The sequence below is a fragment of the Bacillus rossius genome, chromosome 1 (assembly GCF_032445375.1).
Source record: "Bacillus rossius redtenbacheri isolate Brsri chromosome 1, Brsri_v3, whole genome shotgun sequence".
NCBI lineage: Eukaryota > Metazoa > Arthropoda > Insecta > Phasmatodea > Bacillidae > Bacillus > Bacillus rossius.
The window spans coordinates 235,342,901-235,356,247 of record NC_086330.1 but is presented as its reverse complement, the minus strand read 5'-3'; the positions used below and the strand labels follow the sequence as shown (position 1 = coordinate 235,356,247).

Below are 13,347 nucleotides of genomic sequence, written 5' to 3'. Positions count from 1 at the left end.
CAGACCTTGTTTAACCTGAATATTGATTAAAATCAATAATAACTTTGAATCTAATCACTGTAAATAACTTTTTCTATACACCTGAGTACAGAAGTCGATGAATAAAAAAAAACACTTTCTGTGTTGTGTATCATACTGGCAATACTAGATAACCAATTGAAATTGCATTTAATATGTTGGAATGGTCTGAGTTAATGTTTATTGACAGGTGGTGTAATAACTTTTTCTTTGCCATTGTCCCTAATTCAAAATTAATAAAATCTAGTTATTTTGATATAAGTATCTGTTTGTGGTTATTTAGTAAACATAGTGAGATGGTCCTGAATGCAATGTACATTTGTTGTTGACAGCTCAGAGTTGTATAGATAGCACCTAACAATACCTTTAATAACCTATGAAATTACCTTCACAGAGTGGTAACCCAAGTGTACTCAATTTCATATATATATACATACACACACACACACACCAGCCCCTCGAAGTAACGCTGTTCGATTAGCGCTGTTTTGAAGTAATGACGCCAATTAATTAGGGCATGATTTGAAGTAGCGCGGTCATATATTAGAAGCAGCGCTCTTTCTCGTCCACATAATTTATTTTATTTTCATACGTGCACAATGTAACAAACAAAATGACACAAATTAAAAATAAGACGGCACTTGTGTAACATAAACATTATGACGAATCAAAAAAAGATATTACCTTTTTATGTAATAGTTATTCGCTTCCATAGCATATTTTTAAAGCCTAATTAAAATTGCACAGTAAATAATATTTCGTAAATACATTTTCCGATGCCTACGTGTGTGTGTGGCTAATGTTTATACATACTACGTCGTCTTGCAACTCAGTAGCAGCTCTAGTGGGAAATGCCGGAAGCTTTCGAGGCTAGTTCACATCTTGCATGACAGGCTGCGCTGACTCCTAGTCGTGCGTACACAAAGTTACACAGTTGCGAATTTCGTTTTAAACCCTTATTTACGGTATTGTTTTAAGATAGCATTTTGTTAATAGAAAACGTAAAATTTATTCTTCTCTATTCTTAAACATTCAAACAAAGCTTATATGTGGTTGGTAGGCAATGTACAGTTCAATTATGTCGCCTGTGATTTAAATATAGTATTATTTTTGGTTATTTAAACTTTAAATGCACTTTATACATTTATATTTTTCTTAAATTGTATTTACATGTGTCAACGGGTATGCAAATACGTACATTTAAACGAAATAAATGCTATAATAGTAAACAAACGGATTTCAGTGGCTGGAGAACCAATTATTATGAATAACATGCACTCTTATGGCAAAAATGTATTTGGTTAGCGCTCTATTTTCCTGGAATGAATTAGAGCGTTACTTCGAGGGGCTGGTGTGTGTGTGTGTGTGTGTGTGTATATAACCTATACATAGTGAATATTTTATCACACTCTAAAAGAATATCCACACAGTTATACATTTGCAGCGGTCAAGTCCCACTACTTTCAAACAGCACGCCGGGGCGTCAACGGCCTCTCCCACCCTCCTTTTCCCTTCCCCCCTGTTGTGATGTGCCTTGCTTCTAGCCTCCCCTCCCGGGTTGGCGCACGCGCGGTGGTCCGCGCAGAGCCTTTATAAAAGGTTGCTCAGCTCTTTGAAGGGCTTATTGAATTTTGTTTTTCATTTAGGGCACTTCGTTGATAGGCCGAGGGAGCGATCTCCGAGGAAAATAATGTAAGTTCAAGTTATTTCTAGGAGTTAGGCGGTGGCCCTGCTCATAATGTAGTTTGTGAACTTTAAATTTATTTTGTCTATTCTAAATTCTCTTTCGGCCGCCACCTCAAAAATTACGCCTGGATGTAATGTTTTGTGCGTGGGATGTTAACGTTTCTTTTTGGAAATTTATTATTTTGATTATTCTGCCCCGCGAGGTCGACTTGTTTGCAATTGTTCTAGTCTTAGTATTAATCTCTTTTGGAACTAATAAGCCATATTACGCTATTTATTTGTAACCGTTCCTACGTTATTTATTAAGTATATATCAATATTCTCATTTACCGTTTGTTTGTCAGCATAGTTATGGGCCTAGTCCCATTCAATTCAGCGTGATAGGGATTGATTTCCTGTCGTACTGTTTGCGCTACAATATTTATTCATGGGGATAACTACATTAGCTTAACGGGATATGTACCCTTTCACAGTTCGTTTAAATGAATTATTATGTCAGTGGTGCTGTATTTAAATGTACTCCTTTGTTCTTGTACACAAACATACGGTAATAATTAAGTGAAGCATCTCTGTAATCCATAATGTGTAATTTGTACTTGTTATTAGGGATTTCTACGCCCCTATTCTGTTGTCCCGCGCGCTTACACTCGCGTGCAAGTCTCTTGTGTGTTCACCTTTAAATGCACCTAACATACACAATCCGTGCTGAATAATTAAATTCAGCTCCTCCCTGTTACCCCTTGATATCTTGTCCTGGCAGATGAAAGCCATGTCCAGGATCCGCTTAGTTAGGGCTTTATAAAGTCTTTCACATTATTATATTTAATATTAAGAGTCATATAAACATACTCATACAGTGGCAACCCAACGCGAGCCTTTTGCATACAACAATAAAATAGAACACACAACTAAACTATACATATATAATAATTCTAATAAAAACATGAAATACAAAATATGATAGTGACAATGAGTGTGCTCAAAATAAATGCAATGTCACTTATTATTTTTAATAATATAACAAAGTGCATACTGCATCGACAACAAATACCATAATATAAATGGCAAGTGATTCTTGTAAAAGGAATTTGTGTTCTGGAAAATGTAGAAATTAAATTTTTTTTATATGCCATTTGAAAAAAAATACTTTATAAATAATTTCTGGCATACAAAAAAAAAAATACAAATTACAGATGATCCATGGGTACAGAGAACAAACATTGTGATGAAATACAAATTTAACAATTTTAAAAATTCTGCAGTTTTAATTAAACCGTAAAAAAAGTAATCACGAGCAGGTGCATACACAGTATTTCATTTTAAGGAGGGAAGGAGGAATAGAACCACTTTGCCTGCTGTTTAATTTAAAATTCTTTCCATTTGTTGGTGGGAATCATAGATTTTATAAGATTTGGGGGGTGGGGATACATGCAAGGTTTACAGATTAGACCTAGCAAGGTGCAGTGCACAGCTTGATTTTATGCAATTTTTACCATAAACCTTAATTTGTATCAGTAGATCTTGCACTTAGTCTATAACAAGACACAACTAAATGTGTATGTATGATACATACATATTAATTAGCTACCTTTTCAAATAACTTAAGTTAGCAGAGTAATTAGTTTGACAGTTTCTCTAGTCAAATTCACACAATTAAATTTTGTTGCTACATAAGTTTTCCAAACAAAATTTTCCTCTTATAACATGTTTGATTTTCTTTGAATTGTTATCAATAGCAGGGTTATTTATGACTGTGTAGCAAAAATTTATAGTCAAAGTATTTAATAATAAGGTGCTGGTTGGGGAATTAAAAACTTTTGAAAAAATTTTCTATAACTTGAAAACTAAGACACATTATAAATTTTATTATTTAGAACCATAATTTACTGACCTATCAACTGTTCTCTGCTTAACATTCTTTTATGGGACATCCTGTGCACGCATGAATGCACGCATACACACACACATGCACACATGCATGCACACGCACATACATACACACATACATACATACATACAAACCTTTCATAATAAACTTTCTTGTCAAGTAGTGTTTTGCAGAATCATGTTCAAGTTTTAGTTTTTTCATGTTAATCATTATTTGTATCCACTCTCCTTTAATATGATTTGGTAAGTGGCAACACTATATTCTCGTAGGACATAAAAAATGAGACTAAACGCACCATAAACACATATGCTTAACAAGGTCCCACTCATATTTGCACTAATGCATTTACATCTTACCAAGAACATGCATGTATGATTAAAGATTCAACATTTTGTAACTACACTTATTGTGACATGTTTGACTGGATAACATTCATGTTTTCATTAATTAATTTACACTGAATAGTGAATACTAATCATAATGCAGCTTCCGAGCTATCACTTTAACTGAGTCAACCGTGATTGTTAAAATATCACAGTTTCAGTTTCTTGGAATTATAAAAACACAGCAAACAGCCAAAATAATTTATTAATAGAAAATATTACATAATTTTTTTTAAGATAAAATTTCATGAAGTTATGATCCTATCTTGACTTAAAAGTGTCTGGAAACACATTCCTTTCACAAGGTGCTGCTTCACTTACACCGATCTACACACTATAATTACGGTAGTTGACTGAAGCACTTGGAAAATCAAATATGTAAGGTCACAAATAGCTAGAATAAATAAAAACTTACCTGGAACTAGAACTTTTGTGCTCTTTATCCTTGCTGGACGAACTACTCTTGTGCTCTCTATCTTTCTCCTTCTTTTCCTCCTTGTCCTTATCTTTTTTTTCATCTCTGTTCTTCTTGTCATCTTTGTCTTTTTTTTCATCTCTGTGTTTCCTATCCTTGTCTTTACTGCTGCTGTGTCTATCTTTGTCCTAACAAGAAACAAACAAACCAAATACAATTTGCATTCTTAGATTCAGACAACACACATTTTGAAAAAGCCTTTAAAGTAGGATACATACCTAAAAAAGAAACAGACTTTCTCCCCTGAAAACATAATCGTAGCCATACAACTGAATATACAAATCAAACTTAAACTCAATATTTTATCTGAAATTCACATTTTGTTGCTACAAAGGATACTATTTACAAAGCCATGTACCTTGGCTTGGATTTTAATCCTCGCCATTTTACCAGTTGCCTGGTAACCTGAATTTAAATACGTTTTTATTTGGGTTTTATTAATATACTTTGTAATTTTTATTTTATTCCTGTTGATTTAATATTAGGTTACTTTTTTTTTGTGATTTTAAATAAATTACATGCTAGTTTTCCTGTTTTAATTTGTGCTTGCCCTGCAAACTTGATAAATTTTTGCTTCTGCTGTTTTCAGAACGAGCCGGGTGCATCCAAAGTCGTGCAATGAACAAACGAGCAACGGCGAGAACAGATGGCGGTGACTTGTAATTTGGCTGGCTACAAGAGCAAAGCCCTGAGCTGCCTGTGGCTGGCGATGATGAGTAACTGCACCATGAGTTACGGGAGACGCCTCTGGAAACCAGCATTGTGGAGCAAAGCATGGTTGATGAATCACACACACATAAAAGCCACTGAGGGCAGAATATACACAAATTCTGAATTTAGTGTCATGAAGTATGGTGTTGATTTTAAATGGGATGGCTACGATATTTAATACTGGGTGCGTTGGTTTCAAAATTTGCTATGGGCTGTTAAAAATGAGTTTCTTTACGTACTTACAAATAGATATAAGCCTTTTAGGGCAGAAAATACGCATATTCAGAAGGTGGAAGTAAGTATCATGAAGTATGATGGTGCTTTAAAATGGGACAGCTACGAGATTTAACAATGGGTACGTTGATTCCCAAATTTTGCTATGGAATGTTAAAAATAAGTTTCCTTATATAACGTACAAAAACATCTGAGAGAACTTTGTTGTAGGAGCGCTCCATTAAAGTTGTAGTATTTTAATTGGTTGGTGTAATAGATTTTTTAGTAATTTGTTTGTTAAAGAAATCAGCATTTATCACATTATGTATTTACATTAGCGTGAGATTGTGCTATATACAGTGAAAGTCCGTTGTAGCGAATACGGTCTATAACGTAAAGTCCGCTATATTGATAATTACCATCGGCACCGTCAGTTTTGCATATGCTGCGTAGGATAAAAATTTAGGAAATAACGAATGTAGCGTGGGCTCATTTTCGCTATAGCGATAGATTACACACCTGTAATTTTGCTCTAAAACCATGAGTAAACATCTACAAATTCCTTAATAAATAAGAAACAGCTTCGTACAATTCCACGCGTCCGGCAAATGAAACAACGTGCATGATGTGGTCGTTTTGGCAACACCGCACGAGGTGGGGCCCCACAGCGAGCATAGCTTGCCTCGCTGCGACGAAAGCAAGTGCAACAGGGCCCCGCTGCGAGCACTACTTATTTAGAATCACGCCGTCTGTAGCCCGTAAATGAGCATAACTCGTCTCACACTTGCATCGTAACTTTGCGTACGGTGTAGTTACGGGGAGTTGACGAACACGGAACTTGTCGAGCTCGTCTCTAATCAAAATGAAGCGGGATCTGAAGATGATGACAATAATGACGACGAACCAAGTGACGTATCTGTTCCGTCGAAAACGTCAATGATGGAGGCACATGATACAATCAGTCGATTTTATCAGCATACAAATGCTTCGACGAAAGATTTGATGAACTTCCAAGAGGTCCAGTCGTTTATTTTGTCCGAAAGTATAGTGAAATCAGGGAAACGAAAATTGATTCATTTTTTAAAAAGTTATTTTTAATTTTGTGTTATCTTCCAAGGGTATGTACAAGTGATTATTTTTGTGTTACTGACCAATTGACGGAAAAATTATTTTATATAATTTGTATGGTCCAACGTATTAGAGATTTTTTAAAATTTTTTTTTGTGTTTGACATATTTATAGGTTTCAACATGAGTAATAATGTGACAAATTTTAAAATAAAATTTCACTACATCTTTGAGTTTACGTATTGTTAGTAAGTATTCAAAACTCCGCAAATATGCACCCGATATCATCAGCTTAGCACATGTCTCCAGCAAACCAGCTGCGGTCAAAGCGACAGGAAGCGGCCGGCATGACCTTGCATGGGCCCGCCTGCCCGTCTCCATGTAAACAAACAGCTGTGCGCTTAGCCACCATGTGCGTGACGGCCTTATCACGGCCACGCGGTCTAATATTTCGCAGTCGGCAAGTGCTGATATAGCTTAAAAATGTTATTTAAGTAATTTTTATGTATATTACCTTTATTTTGTTGTGAATTTCCATAGTAAAAACAAGCGAGAAAATAATATATTTTAAAAATGCTACAAAAATATATTTTTTTTTAATTTTGGATATAATGAAAATTCGCTAGAACATAAACTTTTGGCGCCGTTATAAATTTACGTTATAACGGACTTTTACTGTGTGTGTGTATATATATATATATTAAATGTTAATAACCTTACTGCGCTAATAAGGGTTATGTATTTTAATGGTAAAGTTATTTAAAACTTCTTGGTATAAAATATACTTAATGATTATAAAGAAACATTCGTACTCTACAAAATATATAATATGTGCACAATAAGGAACATTAACGTGTCACGCAACAGCCATGATCGGTTTCACGATTGTAATTTAATTTCATAAATTGCAAAAAATATTCTAAAGCTTTGTAACTGGTACTGTTTTTATCAATATACCCATTAAATTCTTTTAAATAAAACTGATGATGATATTGTGTTGGATGAATATTGGAATCTCACATGCATGATTAAGGGGCCAAGGGGGGGGGGGGAGAGAGAGAAGACAAAGGCTTCGAGGAAGCAAGCATAGATGATTGTTTCGGGCAACTTGAGTGTTTTACCCTCTTGACATCTTGCATGTGGGGAATTTTGTCAACCTTGAATGTGGAATCAAGAGGTCAAGGTCACAACAGCCAAAAAAAGGCAAAACAGCATGTTACTAAATCAGTAAGACAAGATGCATAAATGCTTAACTCTCTCTTTATCTATAGTCACTCTACAGTGTATAGTATATTCTCCAATTCTAATAAAAGTGACCATGAGGTAGAAAATTTGTTATAGTAATATTTGTATGTTCAGTTTTTTTTTTTATTTTTGGTTACTTTTAAAATTTGCACTTTTGTTAAAATACACACATTTTGTACCTCACCAGAATTTTCAGTCTTTTAAAACATAACGTAAGACATGTTTAAGACGTTTCTGCAACGAAAGATATCCCATCTAAAATGGTCACATGTTTCGGTCACGTGTTAACATTTCCCTGCCTTCCCCAACTTTTATACGCATATTTTGAGAGGAATAAATATGTTTTGTCATAGTGACAGTTTTTCAATTGTATTTGAAAATTAGTGATATTCTTCTAAATAGTTTAAATGTTTTGTTTATTTTACTTACAAAAGCAGTCAAAGTACGTTTTTACCGATTTTCACATTTTTTGCAAGGTTAGTAATTGGTAAATGCAATTTTCAGTATTTTATTTACTTACAATATGGTTATTAAATCTATAGTTTAAGTTTGGAGTAATTTAGAATTTTGTCATGTTTCTAGAAAAATGTGTATTATTTTGGTGAAGTAAGAACAGGTGTGAGATGCTCTGGTGCTGAAAGAAACAGTTAACCTTTACAGAGACGTTCTGGTGGTTTCTGTATATATTCTTGTGACGGGAAAGCTGAACTCGTGCATTTTCCACAGCGGGTATCATTTCCCTAGAGAGGAACAAAAAGAAAAAAAAAATTGAAAGTGTATGAAATATAAAAGGACATCTGGAAGTTTTTGGTAGTGAAATGTGTTGTGATTGTTTGCTTTCTGAGACATATGTTGTTGTTGGTCGGTGAGGTAAAGCAGCTCACTACTCCCTGTGTGGCTAGAGGCAGTTATGTCATCTTACCAGTGGATTTAGCAGGTTCAGTTTTGCATGTTTATCCTGGGTTTGTACCGTCGGAGCCAAGCGAGTTCGGGACTTATTTGCGAGATGTAATATGTACTGAGTATGCAGAACATTTTTTTAGCAGATAAACTTTGTTTGTTTTTATATGGAAACCTTATGAGCAATATGCAATGAACTAAAAAAATAATTCAAAACGAATGTGTTACTAATATTTTTCTTTTACACTATGACAGTATACATCAGGGTTTCCCAACCGGTAGTATGCATATCACTAGTGGCACATAACAACATTGCACGTGGTACATATCACTATTGATATACATATATACTAGTGGTACATGGCAATGTTGCAGGTGGTACATACTAATGGCACATGGTAACATTACAGGTGGTAAATACCACTAGTGGTACATACTAGTGGCACATGGCAATTGCAGGTGGTACATACCACTAGTGGTACATACTAGTGGCACATGGCAACGGTGTAGGTGGTACGCGATCAAATGCTTTAAAAGTTCCATTGACCCTGATACTGAAAGTTTGATAATGGACAAAATGCAACAAGTATACCACTAAAAGTAGCTTTTTCTTATGAAGCTTAATTTTTGGACTCAATTTGAAATAATTGTCTAAAATTATTTTTTGTAATGTTGTTCCATTTGAATAAATGGTTATAATTGTTTGTTTACAGAGTTGTGTGTTATAAATAAAACTCCCATTTTGCAATAGACATTTCATTTCTTTCCTAAATTTCAAAAATAACCATAGTTTATATATTAATAGCTAAAACTATAAGATTAAGTAGGCCTAGTGCCGTGTGGTAAATTGTTTCTAAAAATAGCAATTGGTACGCAGTTCCTAAAATGATGGAACCCCTGGTCTGCATAAATTAAAATCGAAATTTAAAACATCTACAAAAATTTTGGAGAACATTTTCAGAATTTATTTTTTTGAGTGTTTTTTTGAACATTCAAACAGGTCCTCTTTTAGCCTGGCCAATCTGAGTTGTATAGTGCAACAAGAAACAAAAGAGCCTTCTCAGACATTGGTGTCTTTGCAGGTTCTCTTGCTAGTTGTCACATTATAACTATGTGATGTGTGTTATAATTTCCCAAATAAGTCCATTATAACTTTATTTCCCTTATAATTCTTCAAAAATTAAAATACATTATTAGTTCGGAAAACAACATTTAATAATTGTAATCAATAAAACCATGTAGTTGTTCAAAGCATAAATTTTCTTTCCGACACATTTACAAACATTACAACCTCAACCTGCTCCACCGCCTCTGTATGGTGTATATAACCATGTAGCCAGCACTGATAGGCATCATGTTTGGCCGCCGTGAAGTGACATGGCTCCATCGTGTTTCTGGAGGCTTCGGATGTCAGGTTGGCTCAGGATGATGTGACACATCACAACCACTCCAGGCCATTCTAGAAAGATGGCCAACTGGTATAAAAGCAGCGACACTGGCCTCCGCGGAAGTTCCAAAAGGGCGAGTTGAGACAAGTACGACTTTAGCGAAGAGGACAAGAGACCCCCTCCTTTTGAGAGCGGTGCAACGTGGAGCGACGGAACAGCATGCGTGTGTGTGACCAAGTAGTGTAAGACCGTGGGTGCGGACAGGTGCGAGGTAAGAATCAAACTGCTTTTGAGCCTAGCTCCAGTGAGTGATTTTTGAACAGACATTTTTAAGTGCGATGATTTATTTAGTAATGTCAGTATTAGTAGCAAATAAATAAGCTATCCTTAAAAACCTGTTTTCTCCCCACTTGTAACAATATGGTTATTGCAAAATCCAACCAATGAAATAACTGATATAAAATAATAACTACAAGAGATTATTTCTGGCGATGCAACAAATAACATAATAATACTGTCTTACTTTCTTTTTTTTACCAACACATTTCATATTTGGTACCGGTCCCACTCCTGTAAGAGCTTAGGACGGCATCTTGGGACGAGCGCTCCTTGGCTGAAACCGGCATTCCTGGTTATTGTAGTCTGGACCTGGCATATCTATCAGCATTGCAGAACAGGATCCATGGTATGGCCGGCAATAGACATCCCTCCTTCCTTCTGCGACATGCATCCTCTCATACCGACATTGGCAATGACACGGAGTTGAATTCTCTTCTTGTATTATCATCACATCGTATACTTTGTTTTCAAATACCTTCTTTATTCTATCCAGCAGAAACTTCACACATTCAATGTTGTAGCATTGCAGAACCCTGCCCTCCGAATTAAATAATTTTCTTTTAAACTTCTTTTCTGTATAGGTAAATATAAATGAGTCAATGTTTTTAGAGTGGTGTGTATGTTATGAGACAATATAATCAGACGCTATGGCTATGAATATATGTTATTTTCGCTTGCTATGTGTTTTAAGAAGATATTTTGTATTTTAACAGACGTTTTTAATCATTACTATTTTTTATGAAATTATTCACAAATGAGCCGTTGTAGTAGATTTTTACCTGTTTAGGCCTACTTTTTCAGGTTATTTCTAAATGATTTTAATGTTGTAAAGTAATTTTTATTATGATTGCTGTTCTTAAATTTTATTAACGTATTGTAATATAATTATAAATCATGGGACTGTGTCTGGGCTGGTGTTATGGTTAGAAAGAGAGGCATGAGAGGCCTGTAGGTGGGAGGGAGAAAGGAACAGTGCTTCCCCGCCAACCGAGATGAAGACGGTAATTCCCCCCCTGCATGGGAACTGAGTGATAACTGCTCTCTCACGGTGTGGGAGAGAGAACGAGAATGGAAATCCCCGATTTCGATGTGAAATTGAAAAGAGACTGATCAGGGGAAGCCCAGAGTTCTGTGTGTAAAAGATTTTTTCATGTGTTGTAACTTGCTCTGTAATTGGCTGATATCTGTAAGAGTGAATGAAGCGTGCGTGTGATTGGTCGGTGAGGTCAGGTGACTTCTCCTCCCTGCGTGGAGAAGAGAGTGGCCAGATTTCACCAGTCGTCTGTCGATCGCTGCCAGGCGAGGCCGCATTTCGGCGGCTCGCTGTTTTTCGCTGGGTGCGGCCCTGTTAGAGGTCGCACCATTCTTTTTGTACTTGCAGTAAAACATTACTGAAGGACTTCATCTACGCTATTAATTTTCGGTAATTTCTCGTCATGCGAGCTACCAGCAGTTTTTCGACGGGCAGATATATATGTGTGAAACGAGTGAATGAACAATTGTAAGTGTTTGGATTCGTCGGGGCATTTTGTTGGGAAAAAAATAAAAAAACATCAAAATTTGCAATCGGCGTTGAACTGTTTATTTTGTAAGTAACGAACCGTTACAATGTTTCATGATGAATTAGCTTCCTCGTATCATTTCGATTTTAGTTATCAATATTATAGCACTCTTCTTGTTGTGATCATCAATTTAAAGCTTAATAATGTGTTAGCTAGTTGAGATATTAAAGAATAAAAAAATTTCACATTGATATGTAGTTAAATATAATATTCGTTGCTGGCTTCTTTCTCATAAGTAGGAAGGCTAAATGCTGACTAAACATTATAATAAAAGGTTTTCTATTGATAGCTATTGATTTCCAAAAGCACTAACCTCTCATGAAATATAAGCCAATCATCTTACCATTGAATTTCTCTATAATTTATAAATTACTGTTTTCGTTACTACAGAGCTCTCACAAACCAAGCAATCACAACACATTACTACCAAAAAAAAATCCAGAAGTCCTTGTATGTTTCATTAGAATTACATTTTTTTACTGATTTTTTTTTTTGTAGTAACACGATAAACACTGTGGGAAATGTACAAGTTCAACTTTCCCGTTATAAGAATATGTACAAAAAGTGCCAGTGTGTCTCAGTACCATAATAAATGTAAAAAAAAATTTGGTGCCGCAGTCGCACACCTATGTCTCTTCCTTCCTTTTACCAACACAATACACAATGTTCTAGAACCATGATTAGTTTCCAAATAAATATAAATGTAAATTATTGTCATAACAATATTGAAAGTAAATAAAATACTGAAAACATGAATTTACACAAATAATAACTTTTTGCAAACAAAGTGAAATCCAATAAAAATCTATTTACAAGGCTTTCCTAAATAAAATAATACATAAAAAATTTATTACGCCAATAAAATACAAATACCTACCAAACAAGCTACCTGTGACCTTTAACAATATAATGAGGTGCTACACCTGAATAACTAAAAACTTAACATTTATTTCTCTCAGAAATACTTATAAAAATGGGAATGGCAGAGCTACAATATGTACACATATTTATGATCATCTGGATCAATGAAAACATTGCAAATGTAATGCATATGTAAACCAAGTAATACCTTTCATTTAAAATCAATATCACTAAAGCTAGGATGTATGTTGTGAAAGTGTGAAAATAAAAGATTTGTTAAGTCTATCTCGCAAGAGCCACAAGCAAAATTCAGTTGTCTCTGGCACAAAGATTATAAATTTTCAAAATCAAATAAAAATTTATTTTAATACTAGAAGTATTCCTAAAAGGAAAAATACCCCAGAAAAGAATATTGGACAACAGTCACTAAAACAAGCATAGCCATGGTGCAATTTGTAATAACTATATCTTATGAGTGCCAAGACCATTTCACACTGATTTCATAAGGAAAATTAAATGGATTTTCCTTTAAAATGTTAGTTTATTAGACATGGACTGTAACTATATACCACTCCAGAGAGGTCACAAAGGTTAAGCACCATGACATTGTT

At 34.8% G+C, this 13,347-nt stretch overlaps 1 protein-coding gene across 2 annotated transcripts in view; it reads right to left on the bottom strand.

The window, feature by feature from the left end:
* Nucleotides 1-13,347, bottom strand: part of LOC134527377 (DNA topoisomerase I, mitochondrial) — a 275,543-nt gene that overhangs the window by 174,538 nt on the left and 87,658 nt on the right. For both annotated transcript variants that reach the window (XM_063360011.1, XM_063360012.1), the window contains exon 5: nt 4,391-4,578. In XM_063360011.1, coding sequence (XP_063216081.1) covers nt 4,391-4,578 — 188 coding nt within the window. The remainder of the gene's footprint in view (nt 1-4,390; nt 4,579-13,347) is intronic.